Raw genomic sequence first — 15,011 nt, forward strand, 5'->3', positions numbered from 1 at the left:
CTGAAGAATGAACATGTTCATTCTTCAGCGCCGAGAGATGCAGTGCGCACCTCCCATAGAGTGTCATTAAGACACTAAGGCTGGCGGCATTCCGCCGTTCTTGCTCTGTGTGAATGGGCCCTAATGCTTCTCGGCTACATTTAAAAACCAACGCCAGGATGATGGTATATAATTTGATTAAACCATATTGCCTCGTGTACCACGTGCAGGTCCCCTGAGTGCCTACACTACACACTGTCGGTCAGTGACCGCAAAGCGAGCGCAAGCAGGGAAGGGAGGCCATAGAACGGCCCTGCAACCTCTTTTAGATTACTTTATTTCCAGTCTGGAGAGCAGGAGAGGTTTTCTATGTGGATTTTCTACTGCTCTGAACAGTTCCTGACACGGACAGAGGTGGCAGCAAAGAGCACTGTGTCAGACTAAAGAGAATACATCACTTCCTGTAGGACATACAGCAGCTGATATATACTGGAAGGTTGGATCTTTGTTAAGGAAATTACATATCTCTGGCACTAACCCTTACAATACCCATGTGCTGACATCTCTCCTGCCTGTATAATGGGGCAGATGGATCAGTGAGTTCCATCCACCTCCCATTCTCCTTGTAGATGGATCAGTTCCCTCTGTGTGGTGCAAGGACTGTGGCTGTCTCTCTCTCTCTCTCTCTCTCTCTCTCTCTCTCTCTCTCTCTCTCTCTCTCTGAGCTTGTCAGGCTCAGCTTTTTAGTGAGTGATGAGTTGCTATGGAGGTTACCAAAGGCCCCCACCCCCAATCTCTGACAACCAGGGACTCCAGGGGTAGGACCTACCTCTGGCAACTGCATTCTAGCCTGCTCACAGTGAATGAGCTAGATTCCGGACTCCAGGGGTAGGACCTACTTCTAGCAACTACGGGCTCCAGGGGTAGGACCTACCTCTGGCAACTACATTCTAGCCTGCTCATAGTGAATGAGCTAGATTACGGACTCCAGGGGTAGGACCTACTTCTGGCAACTACAGACTCCAATGGTAGGACCTACCTCTGGCAAGTACATTCTAGCCTGCTCACAGTGAATGAGCTAGATTCCGGACTCCAGGGGTAGGAGCTACTTCTGGCAACTACATTCTAGCCTGCTCACAGTGAATGAGCTAGATTCCGGACTCCAGGGGTAGGACCTACTTCTGGCAACTACAGACTCCAATGGTAGGACCTACCTCTGGCAACTACATTCTAGCGCGCTCACAGTGAATGAGCTAGATTACGGACTCCAGGGGTAGGACCTACTTCTGGCAACTACAGGCTCCAGGGGTAGGACCTACTTCTGGCAACTACGGGCTCCAGGGGTAGGACCTACCTCTGGCAACTACATTCTAGCCTGCTCACAGTGAATGAGCTAGATTCCGGACTCCAGGGGTAGGACCTACTTCTGGCAACTACGGGCTCCAGGGGTAGGACCTACCTCTGGCAACTACATTCTAGCCTGCTCACAGTGAATGAGCTAGATTCCGGACTCCAGGGGTAGGACCTACTTCTGGCAACTACGGGCTCCAGGGGTAGGACCTACCTCTGGCAACTACATTCTAGCCTGCTCATAGTGAATGAGCTAGATTCCGGACTCCAGGGGTAGGAGCTACTTCTGGCAACTACAAACTCCAATGGTAGGACCTACCTCTGGCAACTACATTCTAGCCTGCTCATAGTGAATGAGCTAGATTACGGACTCCAGGGGTAGGACCTACTTCTGGCAACTACGGGCTTCAGGGGTAGGACCTACCTCTGGCAACTACATTTTAGCCTGCTCATAGTGAATGAGCTAGATTCCGGACTCCAGGGGTAGGACCTACTTCTGGCAACTACAGGCTCCAGGGGTAGGACCTACTTCTGGCAACTACGGGCTCCAGGGGTAGGACCTACCTCTGGCAACTACATTCTAGCCTGCTCATAGTGAATGGGCTAGATTCCGGACTCCAGGGGTAGGACCTACTTCTGGCAACTACAGACTCCAATGGTAGGACCTACCTCTGGCAACTACATTCTAGCCTGCTCATAGTGAATGAGCTAGATTCCGGACTCCAGGGGTAGGAGCTACTTCTGGCAACTACGGGCTTCAGGGGTAGGACCTACCTCTGGCAACTACATTCTAGCCTGCTCACAGTGAATGAGCTAGATTCCGGACTCCAGGGGTAGGACCTACTTCTGGCAACTACAGACTCCAATGGTAGGACCTACCTCTGGCAACTACATTCTAGCGCGCTCACAGTGAATGAGCTAGATTACGGACTCCAGGGGTAGGACCTACTTCTGGCAACTACAGGCTCCAGGGGTAGGACCTACTTCTGGCAACTACGGGCTCCAGGGGTAGGACCTACCTCTGGCAACTACATTCTAGCCTGCTCACAGTGAATGAGCTAGATTCCGGACTCCAGGGGTAGGACCTACTTCTGGCAACTACGGGCTCCAGGGGTAGGACCTACCTCTGGCAACTACATTCTAGCCTGCTCATAGTGAATGGGCTAGATTCCGGACTCCAGGGGTAGGACCTACTTCTGGCAACTACAGACTCCAATGGTAGGACCTACCTCTGGCAACTACATTCTAGCCTGCTCATATTGAATGAGCTAGATTCCGGACTCCAGGGGTAGGAGCTACTTCTGGCAACTACGGGCTTCAGGGGTAGGACCTGCCTCTGGCAACTACATTCTAGCCTGCTCACAGTGAATGAGCTAGATTCCGGACTCCAGGGGTAGGACCTACTTCTGGCAACTACAGACTCCAATGGTAGGACCTACCTCTGGCAACTACATTCTAGCGCGCTCACAGTGAATGAGCTAGATTACGGACTCCAGGGGTAGGACCTACTTCTGGCAACTACAGGCTCCAGGGGTAGGACCTACTTCTGGCAACTACGGGCTCCAGGGGTAGGACCTACCTCTGGCAACTACATTCTAGCCTGCTCACAGTGAATGAGCTAGATTCCGGACTCCAGGGGTAGGACCTACTTCTGGCAACTACGGGCTCCAGGGGTAGGACCTACCTCTGGCAACTACATTCTAGCCTGCTCACAGTGAATGAGCTAGATTCCGGACTCCAGGGGTAGGACCTACTTCTGGCAACTACAGACTCCAATGGTAGGACCTACCTCTGACAACTACATTCTAGCCTGCTCATAATGAATGAGCTAGATTCCGGACTCCAGGGGTAGGACCTACTTCTGGCAACTACAGACTCCAATGGTAGGACCTACCTCTGGCAACTACATTCTAGCCTGCTCAGTAGAGAACAGTCTAAATTCTGTACTTCAGGGGTAAAAATTACTTTTTAGCAACTCCTGGGGTAGGACCTACCTCTGGCAACTACATTCTAGCCTTCTCCTACTGAATGAGCTAGATTCCGGACTCCAGAGGTAGGACCTACTTCTAGCAACTACATTCTAGCCTGCTCATAGTGAATGGGCTAGATTCGGGACTCCAGGGGTAGGACCTACCCCTGGCAACTACATTCTAGTCTCAACCATTACCTTACTGTTGGTATCTGGTATTTGAGATAGTGGTGAAGGACCTGTGATCATGTGACAGGAGTGGGTGGGGCTCAGTAGAGTAAGCAGGGTTCTAGCCGATGTGGTGAGAGCACAGGACGCTTGGAGAGTGGTAGCAGCAATCCAGGGAGAGGACAGATAGAGGATAAGGGTACGTGCACACTACGGAATGGTGACAGAAAACCTGTCATGGATCCTGAAGCTCACTCCCGCTCGCTGACTCTGGTGGCTGCGCACATTTTCTCCCATGTCATAGACTCCATTCTATGCTTATTCCCAGTACTGATGGAAGTCATTGATGAATCCGGCTCTCCTGGAAGTTCCTCCCTCTTCTATAAAAGATAGAGACCCACCAGAAATGGGGTCATGCCGTCCAATCTCCTAGCCCGGTGTGTAAGGTAGTGGAGGGGGGGGGGGGACGTGTGTAAGGTAGTGGAGGGGGGGGGGGGGGACGTGTGTAAGGTAGTGGAGGGGGGGGGGACGTGTGTAAGGTAGTGGAGAGGGGGACGTGTGTAAGGTAGTGGAGGAGGGGGGGACGTGTGTAAGGTAGTGGAGGGGGGACGTGTGTAAGGTAGTGGAGAGGGGGGACGTGTGTAAGGTAGTGGAGGGGGGGACGTGTGTAAGGTAGTGGAGGGGGGGACGTGTGTAAGGTAGTGGAGGGGGGACGTGTGTAAGGTAGTGGAGGGGGGGGACGTGTGTAAGGTAGTGGAGGGGGGGGGGAGACGTGTGTAAGGTAGTGGAGGGGGGGGGGGACGTGTGTAAGGTAGTGGGGGGGGGGGGGGGACGTGTGTAAGGTAGTGGAGGGGGGACGTGTGTAAGGTAGTGGAGAGGGGGACGTGTGTAAGGTAGTGGAGGGGGGGACGTGTGTAAGGTAGTGGAGGGGGGGACGTGTGTAAGGTAGTGGAGGGGGGGACGTGTGTAAGGTAGTGGAGGGGGGGACGTGTGTAAGGTAGTGGAGGGGGGGACGTGTGTAAGGTAGTGGAGGGGGGGGGGGGGACGTGTGTAAGGTAGTGGAGGGGGGGGGGCGTGGTAAGGTAGTGGAGGGGGGGGGGGACGTGTGTAAGGTAGTGGAGAGGGGGACGTGTGTAAGGTAGTGGAGAGGGGGACGTGTGTAAGGTAGTGGAGGGGGGGACGTGTGTAAGGTAGTGGAGGGGGGACTGTGTAAGGTAGTGGAGGGGTGGGGACTGTGTAAGGTAGTGGAGGGGGGGACGTGTGTAAGGTAGTGGAGGGGGGGACGTGTGTAAGGTAGTGGCGGGGGGGGACGTGAGTAATGTAGTGGCGGGGACGTGTGTAAGGTAGTGGAGGGGGACGTGTGTAAGGTAGTGGAGGGGGGGGACGTGTGTAAGGTAGGGAGGGAGGGGGGACGTGTGTAAGGTAGTGGAGAGGGGGACGTGTGTAAGGTATTGGAGGGGGGGGACGTGTGTAGGTTAGGGGAGGGGGGGGACGTTTGGTAAGGTAGTGGAGGGGGGACGTGTGTAAGGTAGTGGAGGGGGACGTGTGTAAGGTAGTGGAGGGGGGACGTGTGTAAGGTAGTGGAGGGGGGGGACGTGAGTAATGTAGTGGAGTGGGGACGTGTGTAAGGTAGTGGAGGGGGGACGTGTGTAAGGTAGTGGAGGGGGGGGACGTGTGTAAGGTAGTGGAGGGGGGACGTGTGTAAGGTAGTGGAGGGGGGGACGTGTGTAAGGTAGTGGAGGGGGGGGACGTGTGTAAGGTAGTGGAGGGGGGGGACGTGTGTAAGGTAGTGGAGGGGGGGACGTGTGTAAGGTAGTGGAGGGGGGGGGGGACGTGTGTAAGGTAGTGGAGGGGGGGGGGACGTGTGTAAGGTAGTGGAGGGGGGGGGGGGACGTGTGTAAGGTAGTGGAGGGGGGGACGTGTGTAAGGTAGTGGAGATGGGGACGTGTGTAAGGTAGTGGAGGGGGGGACGTGTGTAAGGTAGTGGAGGGGGGGACGTGTGTAAGGTAGTGGAGGGGGGGACGTGTGTAAGGTAGTGGAGGGGGGGACGTGTGTAAGGTAGTGGAGGGGGGGGACGTGTGTAAGGTAGTGGAGGGGGGGGACGTGAGTAATGTAGTGGAGTGGGACGTGTGTAAGGTAGTGGAGGGGGACGTGTGTAAGGTAGTGGAGGGGGGGGACGTGTGTAAGGTAGTGGAGGGGGGGGGGGACGTGTGTAAGGTAGTGGAGAGGGGGACGTGTGTAAGGTAGTGGAGGGGGGGACGTGTGTAAGGTAGTGGAGGGGGGGGACGTGTGTAAGGTAGTGGAGGGGGGGACGTGTGTAAGGTAGTGGAGGGGGGGACGTGTGTAAGGTAGTGGAGGGGGGGACGTGTGTAAGGTAGTGGAGGGGGGGGACGTGAGTAATGTAGTGGAGTGGGACGTGTGTAAGGTAGTGGAGGGGGACGTGTGTAAGGTAGTGGAGGGGGGGGACGTGTGTAAGGTAGTGGAGGGGGGGGGGGACGTGTGTAAGGTAGTGGAGGGGGACGTGTGTAAGGTAGTGGAGGGGGGGGGACGTGTGTAAGGTAGTGGAGGGGGGGGGGGGACGTGTGTAAGGTAGTGGAGGGGGGGACGTGTGTAAGGTAGCGGAGGGGGACGTGTGTAAGGTAGCGGAGGGGGACGTGTGTAAGGTAGTGGAGGGGGGACGTGTGTAAGGTAGTGGAGGGGGGGACGTGTGTAAGGTAGTGGAGGGGGGGACGTGTGTAAGGTAGTGGAGGGGGGGACGTGTGTAATGTAGTGGAGGGGGACGTGTGTAAGGTAGTGGAGGGGGGGACGTGTGTAAGGTAGTGGAGGGGGGACGTGTGTAAGGTAGTGGAGGGGGGACGTGTGTAAGGTAGTGGAGGGGGGGGACGTGTGTAAGGTAGTGGAGGGGGGCGTGTGTAAGGTAGTGGAGGGGGGCGTGTGTAATGTAGTGGGGGGGGACGTGTGTAAGGTAGTGGAGGGGGACGTGTGTAAGGTAGTGGAGGGGGGACGTCCCTGTTAGCTGGGATGAGATGGTAACAGTCAGCAATGTGGTTCTGTCCTGCAGAGTTATTCTGCTGACCTGTTATTCAGTAATGTCGGCCTGGATGTTACTGGAATGGCCGGTAGGTTTGGTAGTGTGACCGGCCATTCCCTCCCCGCTCCAGTACACAGGGATTGCTGAGAACCTGAGACCTGGTCACACACTGCTGCCAACAACTCTGTGTGTGAGCTGAGGCCTTTGCTTAGTAAGAGCCCAGCCGTGCAGGTGGTTAGTTTGTGTCCCGTTTTTATTGTCTTTCTATGTTTCCGTTTGCCTGAACTTTTACGCACCACAAATAAAGCCAAATTAGAATTTTTTTTTTTTAAGATTTTCCTATGGACTGCTTCATTATATGCTAGCCCTACTGATGGATATAACAATCCCTCTAAGGTGATGGCTTCATTATATGCTAGCCCTACTGATGGATATAACAATCCCTCTAAGGTGATGGCTTCATTATATGCTAGCCCTACTGATGGATATAACAATCCCTCTAAGGTGATGGCTTCATTATATGCTAGCCCTACTGATGGATATAACAATCCCTCTAAGCTGATGGCTTCATTATACACTGCCCCTACTGATGGATATAACAATCCCTCTAAGGTGATGGCTTCATTATACACCGCCCCTACTGATGGATATAACAATCCCTCTAAGGTGATGGCTTCATTATACACTGCCCCTACTGATGGATATAACAATCCCTCTAAGCTGATGGCTTCTAGAACTCAGCAGATTATATTGGGGTGGGTTGGCCCAGATCAGAATAGGTTTATGCCCCGGCCGATCCGTATTTACCAATATAGAAAAGGTTATTGACAATTTACACTGAGGATGAGGGACCCCACTCCGGACCCCTTCAAGTGGTAGGACACTGTGACCCCAAACACTGCTCCGCGGCACTCACAGGGTTACAACACTACAACCAAAGGCCATGGATTCTCAGAGCATACAAAGTATTAAGCTTTAATAGACAAAAGGTCCAGTGCTTACAGGAAGAAAGGTAAAATAGTACAAATATACATTATATATATATATATATATATATATATATATATATATATATATATATATACACACACACACACACATATACATTCTGTACATAAACACATATACACACACACATACATTCTGTACATACACACATACACACACACATATACATTCTGTACATACACACACACATACATTCTGTACATACACACATACACATTCTGTACATACACACACACATACACATTCTGTACATACACACACACATATACATTCTGTACATAAACACATATACACACACACATACATTCTGTACATACACACATACACACACACACACACACATATACATTCTGTACATACACACACACACATATACATTCTGTACACACACATATACACACACACACATATACATTCTGTACATACACACATACACATTCTGTACATACACACACACATACACATTCTGTACATACACACATACACACACACATATATACATTCTGTACACACACATATACACACACACACATATACATTCTGTACATACACACATACACATTCTGTACATACACACACACATACACATTCTGTACATACACACATACACACACACATATATACATTCTGTACATACACACATACACACACACATATATACATTCTGTACATACACACATATACATTTATTTATTTATCTATTTATTTGCATTTATACACCTTCACTTTTGCACTTTGCTTTGCACCATTTTGCACTATTTTGCACAGGCACCGATGATTTTCTCACGTACTTTGTCATTCTTATACACTGGATCTATCATTCACTCTTTTCTGTCTCTCACTTTTTCATTAATACTACTTGTGTGTTATATGTCCATGTCCCGTTTTTGCTTTATTGCGCATGCGCGGGCCCTTTGATGTGTGATGCGGTCCTGGTCATGTGACCGGGATCGCATACATGTTGCTATGGTTTCTTTATCCTCCAGGGCATACTCGAGTGACGTGAATTGCTTCCGTCATGCCCGGAAGTGATGTAGATAGCCGAATGACGTGACGAAAGTCACGTGATCTGTTGCCGTTCATGTGACCGGTCGTCACTTCCTGTTTTCCGGCCCTCCATGAACCAGGTACTTAGTGGGGCTGATTATTATGAGAAATATGTTACACCTGCAAGGGGGAGAACATGGAATCTGTGGAGAGGATTGTGATTGGTTGGGGCATGATTGAGGAGTTACCGGACAGATGACCACAGTGTGTATGTGATCGGTGTTTGGGGAAAAGCAAGAAGCGATCTGACCGCCACTACCCGTGATAAAGCTCGTACAGCGTCGGGTGAGGGGTAATACTTGGCACTATACAATTTGGGCCCTGAGGTTTAGCTATTATTTGTCTTTTCATAAGTTTGCTTTGTAGCCTAATCTAGCACATGTGATGCTGCACTTGTCTGCACTTGCAGCTATATATATATATATATATATATATATATATATATATATATATATATATAGATAGATAGATAGATAGAGAGAGAGAGGTCATTTTAGCTTTTTGAGTCTTCAGTTTACTTGCACTAGCGCACCTTCTGTGCCTCCGCGACTCAGCGGACATACCATTGTTTGTTCAGCATATACAGCATTGAACCCTCTGATGTATGTAATGTATAGTTTTTACTTCCTTTTTTAAATGATTTTAACTATATATTTTTTGATAATAAAGTATTTATTTATAAATGGTGATTTTGTTGTCCAGCATTTTTTATATAGTTGTAGGTTATATATATATATATATATACACACACGCAATAACAGTCATAAAATAAAAGGGAGAAATGAGCAGAAGCTAACACTTACAATGGTTGTTCCCAGAGGTGGGGGAGAATCCTGGGCCGCCGCTCAGTCAGACGGACCCCCTGCACTAGGACCAGTGTTTCCTGTTGCCGCCATATTATATACAGTCAAATGTCAGCAATCAGGGGAATGAGCTGTCTCTGATTGGCTGATTAGGTGACAATGAGGCAGGGGGTATATGTCCCTGGACTGTACCATTGTACTTTGGTTGGGGGGTTGTGGTTGGATGAATCTATCCCACCTTTAAGTGGATAAAACTTCAGGCTGCATATCAAAAGTCACACTGAGAGATAATCTGTTATCCCCCCCAATAACCCAGGCCTAGTGTTACTGACCAGAGACCCCCAAATAACCCAGGCCTAGTGTTACTGACCACAGACCCACAATAACACAGGCCTAGTGTTACTGACCACAGACCCTCTATAATCCAGGCCTAGTGTTACTGACCAGAGACCCCCAATAACCCAGGCCTAGTGTTACTGACCACAGACCCCCAATAACCCAGGCCTAGTGTTACTGACCACAGACCCCCAATAACCCCGGCCTAGTGTTACTGACCACAGACCCCCAATAACCCAGGCCTAGTGTTACTGACCACAGACCCCCAATAACCCAGGCCTAGTGTTACTGACCACAGACCCCCAATAACCCCGGCCTAGTGTTACTGACCACAGACCCCCAATAACCCCGGCCTAGTGTTACTGACCACAGACCCCCAATATCCCAGGCCTAGTGTTACTGACCACAGACCCCCAATAACCCAGGCCTAGTGTTACTGACCACAGACCCCCAATATCCCAGGCCTAGTGTTACTGACCACAGACCCCCAATAACCCCGGCCTAGTGTTACTGACCAGAGACCCCCAATATCCCAGGCCTAGTGTTACTGACCAGAGACCCTCAATAACCCCGGCCTAGTGTTACTGACCAGAGACCCCCAATATCCCAGGCCTAGTGTTACTGACCAGAGACCCCCAATAACCCAGGCCTAGTGTTACTGACCACAGACCCCCAATAACCCAGGCCTAGTGTTACTGACCACAGACCCCCAATAACCCAGGCCTAGTGTTACTGACCAGAGACCCCCAATAACCCAGGCCTAGTGTTACTGACCAGAGACCCCCAATAACCCCGGCCTAGTGTTACTGACCAGAGACCCCCAATAACCCAGGCCTAGTGTTACTGACCAGAGACCCCCAATAACCCCGGCCTAGTGTTACTGACCACAGACCCCCAATAACCCCGGCCTAGTGTTACTGACCACAGACCCCCAATAACCCCGGCCTAGTGTTACTGACCAGAGACCCCCAATAACCCAGGCCTAGTGTTACTGACCAGAGACCCCCAATAACCCAGGCCTAGTGTTACTGACCAGAGACCCCCAATAACCCCGGCCTAGTGTTACTGACCACAGACCCCCAATAACCCAGGCCTAGTGTATGATGTGTATATGAGCCATTGTGTAGTGATTGGAATACACATAACAGTCTGTAGTTACTGGAATCTTTCCGAGCCGTCCTCCTCCATTACAGCCTCAGCTTCTCCGCACCGATACAGTAATAGACGCCAAGGAATCAAGGTTCCAGGCAGGTTCAGATCCTCGTTCCCCTGAGATCCACAGGCCCCATCCACTCCCCTGAGTGACGGCTTCTCCACAATCCCACAGCGGTGATGGCCACGACTCCAGCTCCTCAGCTCCTATTTATATAGCCCGGTGCGGGGGTGAGGGGGGTGTTGGGGGCCTGCTTCAAGGAGACCTCCTACCTGACTGTGCACAGTGGTCAGGAAACTTCAGGCAGTGTCTCCAGCATCCTGACCGTTCCTTCTAGGTGTCGTCTCCTCATTGTCCAGTCTGCAAGGTCTGGCAGGTGGCCATCAGGGAGAGCTGTCCTCTGGTTATAATTGCCATGCTCATTCAGTCATCTCTTCCTGGGCCACTCTGATATTCCAGGATGTCTCTACACGTGGACCGGGGTCTCTTTCACCATAGATATAACATACTCTATGCAGGAACATCAAACACTGTTGTCTCATGGCTTCTCTCCCGTGTGAATCCTTGCGTGTGTAAGAAGATAAGACTTTCTTGTAAAACATTTCCCACATTCTGAACACAAATAAGGCTTCTCTCCTGTGTGACTTCTCTCATGTTTAACCAGATATGATTTACTTATAAAGCATTTACCGCATTCTATACATGAATGTGGCTTCACTCCCATGTGAATTCTTTCATGAATAACAAGACTTGGTTTACTTGAAAAGCACTTATCACAAAATGAACATGAAAATGGCTTCTCTCCTGTGTGAGTTCTCTCATGCGTAACAAGACTGGATTTGTCTTTATAACATTTTCCACATTCTGCACATGAATGTGGCTTTTCTCCTGTGTGACGTCTCTCATGTGCAACAAGGTGTGTCTTCTTTGAAAAACATTTCCCACATTCAGGACATGAAAATGGCTTCTCTCCTGTGTGACTTTTCTCATGTGTAACTAAACTTGATTTATTTGCAAAGCATTTCCTACATTCTGAACAAGAATATGGTTTCTGTCCTGTGTGTACTCTTTCATGCTTTACAAGCTGGGATTTACTTATAAAGTATTTCCCACATTCTGAACATGAATAAGGCTTCTCCCCTGTGTGAATTCTCTCATGTGTAACAAGACTTGATTTATTTGTAAAGCATTTCCCACACTGTGAACATGGATATGGCTTCTCACCTGTGTGAACTCTCTCATGAGTAACAAGACTTTGTTTATCAATAAAACATTTTCCACATTCTGGACAAAAATATGGCTTCTCTCCTGTGTGAATTCTCTCATGCGTCAGAAGACTTTGCTTGCTGGTAAAACATTTCCCACATTCTGAACATGAAAATGGCTTTTCTCCTGTGTGACGTCTCTCATGTATAACCAGATCTGATCTGCTTGCAAAACATTTTCCACATTGTACACATGGATACGGCTTCTCTCCTGTGTGGCTTCTTTGATGTGAAACAAGATTTGATTTACTTATAAAACATTTCCCACATTCTGAACATGAATATGGCTTCTCTCCTGTGTGAATTCTCTCATGTATAACAAAATTTGATTTATCTGTAAAGTGTTTCCCACATTCTGAACATGAATATGGCTTCTGTCCAGCATGAATTCTTTTGTGTGCAATAAGATCTGATCTATCTGTAAATACTTTTCCACACTCATCACATTGCATCCTCTCCCCTCCTCTGTGACCGGTCCCTGTGGTCGCAGTGTGTGAGCGGTCAGGAGAAGGTTCCTCATGGTCAGGAGGATTATATGATAGATCTGTAGTGTGACGTCCTGGATGTACAGTAAGGGGGAGGAGGGCTTCTCCTGAGGAGTGCTGCTCTGGAGCGCCAGCCTCTTCTTTATAATTCAGGGATAACATGGAGTTTCCTTCAGAATTTTCTGTTCAGATAAAAATAAATTCCTATTTATCAGTAAGACTGTACAGTGAGGGGGAGCAGCGCTCGGAGCCATCACATATCCCAGACTACAGCTGCATCCAATCCTCCTGCACTAAGCCATCGCATATCCCAGACTACAGCTGCATCCTCCTGCACTGAGCCATCACATATCCCAGACTACAGCTGCATCCAATCCTCCTGCACTGAGCCATCACATATCCCAGACTACAGCTGCATCCTCCTGCACTGAGCCATCACATATCCCAGACTACAGCTGCATCCAATCCTCCTGCACTGAGCCATCACATATCCCAGACTACAGCTGCATCCAATCCTCCTGCACTGAGCCATCACATATCCCAGACTACAGCTGCATCCAATCCTCCTGCACTGAGCCATGGCATATCCCAGACTACAGCTGCATCCTCCTGCACTGAGGCATCACATATCCCAGACTACAGCTGCATCCTCCTGCACTGAGCCATCACATATCCCAGACTACAGCTGCATCCTCCTGCACTGAGCCATCACATATCCCATACTACAGCTGCATTCTCCTGCACTGAGCCATCACATATCCCAGACTATAGCTGCATCCTCTTGCACTGAGCCATCACATATCCCAGACTACAGCTGCATCCAATCCTCCTGCACTGAGCCATCACATATCCCAGACTACAGCTGCATCCTCCTGCACTGAGCCATCACATATCCCAGACTACAGCTGCATCCTCCTGTACTGAGCCATCGCATATCCCAGACTACAGCTGCATCCTCCTGCACTGAGCCATCGCATATCCCAGACTACAGCTGCATCCTCCTGCACTGAGCCATCACATATCCCAGACTACAGCTGCATCCAATCCTCCTGCACTGAGCCATCACATATCCCAGACTACAGCTGCATCCTCCTGCACTGAGCCATCGCATATCCCAGACTACAGCTGCATCCAATCCTCCTGCACTGAGCCATCACATATCCCAGACTACAGCTGCATCCTCCTGCACCGAGCCATCACATATCCCATACTACAGCTGCATTCTCCTGCACTGAGCCATCGCATATCCCAGACTACAGCTGCATTCTCCTGCACTGAGCCATCACATATCCCAGACTATAGCTGCATCCTCCTGCACTGAGCCATCACATATCCCAGACTACAGCTGCATCCAATCCTCCTGCACTGAGCCATCACATATCCCAGACTACAGCTGCATCCTCCTGCACTGAGCCATCACATATCCCAGACTACAGCTGCATCCTCCTGCACTGAGCCATCGCATATCCCAGACTACAGCTGCATCCAATCCTCCTGCACTGAGCCATCACATATCCCAGACTACAGCTGCATCCTCCTGCACTGAGCCATCACATATCCCAGACTACAGCTGCATCCAATCCTCCTGCACTGAGCCATCGCATATCCCAGACTACAGCTGCATTCTCCTGCACTGAGCCATCACATATCCCAGACTATAGCTGCATCCTCCTGCACTGAGCCATCACATATCCCAGACTACAGCTGCATCCAATCCTCCTGCACTGAGCCATCACATATCCCAGACTACAGCTGCATCCTCCTGCACTGAGCCATCGCATATCCCAGACTACAGCTGCATTCTCCTGCACTGAGCCATCACATATCCCAGACTATAGCTGCATCCTCCTGCACTGAGCCATCACATATCCCAGACTACAGCTGCATCCAATCCTCCTGCACTGAGCCATCACATATCCCAGACTACAGCTGCATCCAATCCTCCTGCACTGAGCCATCACATATCCCAGACTACAGCTGCATCCTCCTGCACTGAGCGATCACATATCCCAGACTACAGCTGCATCCTCCTGCACTGAGCCATCGCATATCCCAGACTACAGCTGCATCCAATCCTCCTGCACTGAGCCATCACATATCCCAGACTACAGCTGCATCCTCCTGCACTGAGCCATCACATATCCCATACTACAGCTGCATCCTCCTGCACTGAGCGATCACATATCCCAGACTACAGCTGCATCCTCCTGCACTGAGCCATCGCATATCCCAGACTACAGCTGCATCCAATCCTCCTGCACTGAGCCATCGCATATCCCAGACTACAGCTGCATCCTCCTGCACTGAGCCATCACATATCCCAGACTACAGCTGCATCCTCCTGCACTGAGCCATCGCATATCCCAGACTACAGCTGCATCCAATCCTCCTGCACTGAGCCATCACATATCCCAGAC

The 15,011-nt window shown here is 50.2% G+C and overlaps 1 protein-coding gene across 6 annotated transcripts in view; it reads right to left on the reverse strand.

Annotated features, from left to right (window-relative positions):
• Positions 1-10,696: 10,696 nt before the first annotated feature.
• The window catches only part of LOC138797152 (zinc finger protein 84-like), an 863,099-nt gene continuing 858,784 nt past the window's right edge, over positions 10,697-15,011 (reverse strand). For all 6 annotated transcript variants that reach the window (XM_069976970.1, XM_069976968.1, XM_069976966.1 and 3 more), the window contains one exon: positions 10,697-12,776. In XM_069976970.1, coding sequence (XP_069833071.1) covers positions 11,383-12,776 — 1,394 coding nt within the window. In that variant the 3' untranslated portion in view covers positions 10,697-11,382. The remainder of the gene's footprint in view (positions 12,777-15,011) is intronic.

This window comes from Dendropsophus ebraccatus, chromosome 7 (assembly GCF_027789765.1).
Source record: "Dendropsophus ebraccatus isolate aDenEbr1 chromosome 7, aDenEbr1.pat, whole genome shotgun sequence".
Lineage (NCBI taxonomy): Eukaryota > Metazoa > Chordata > Amphibia > Anura > Hylidae > Dendropsophus > Dendropsophus ebraccatus.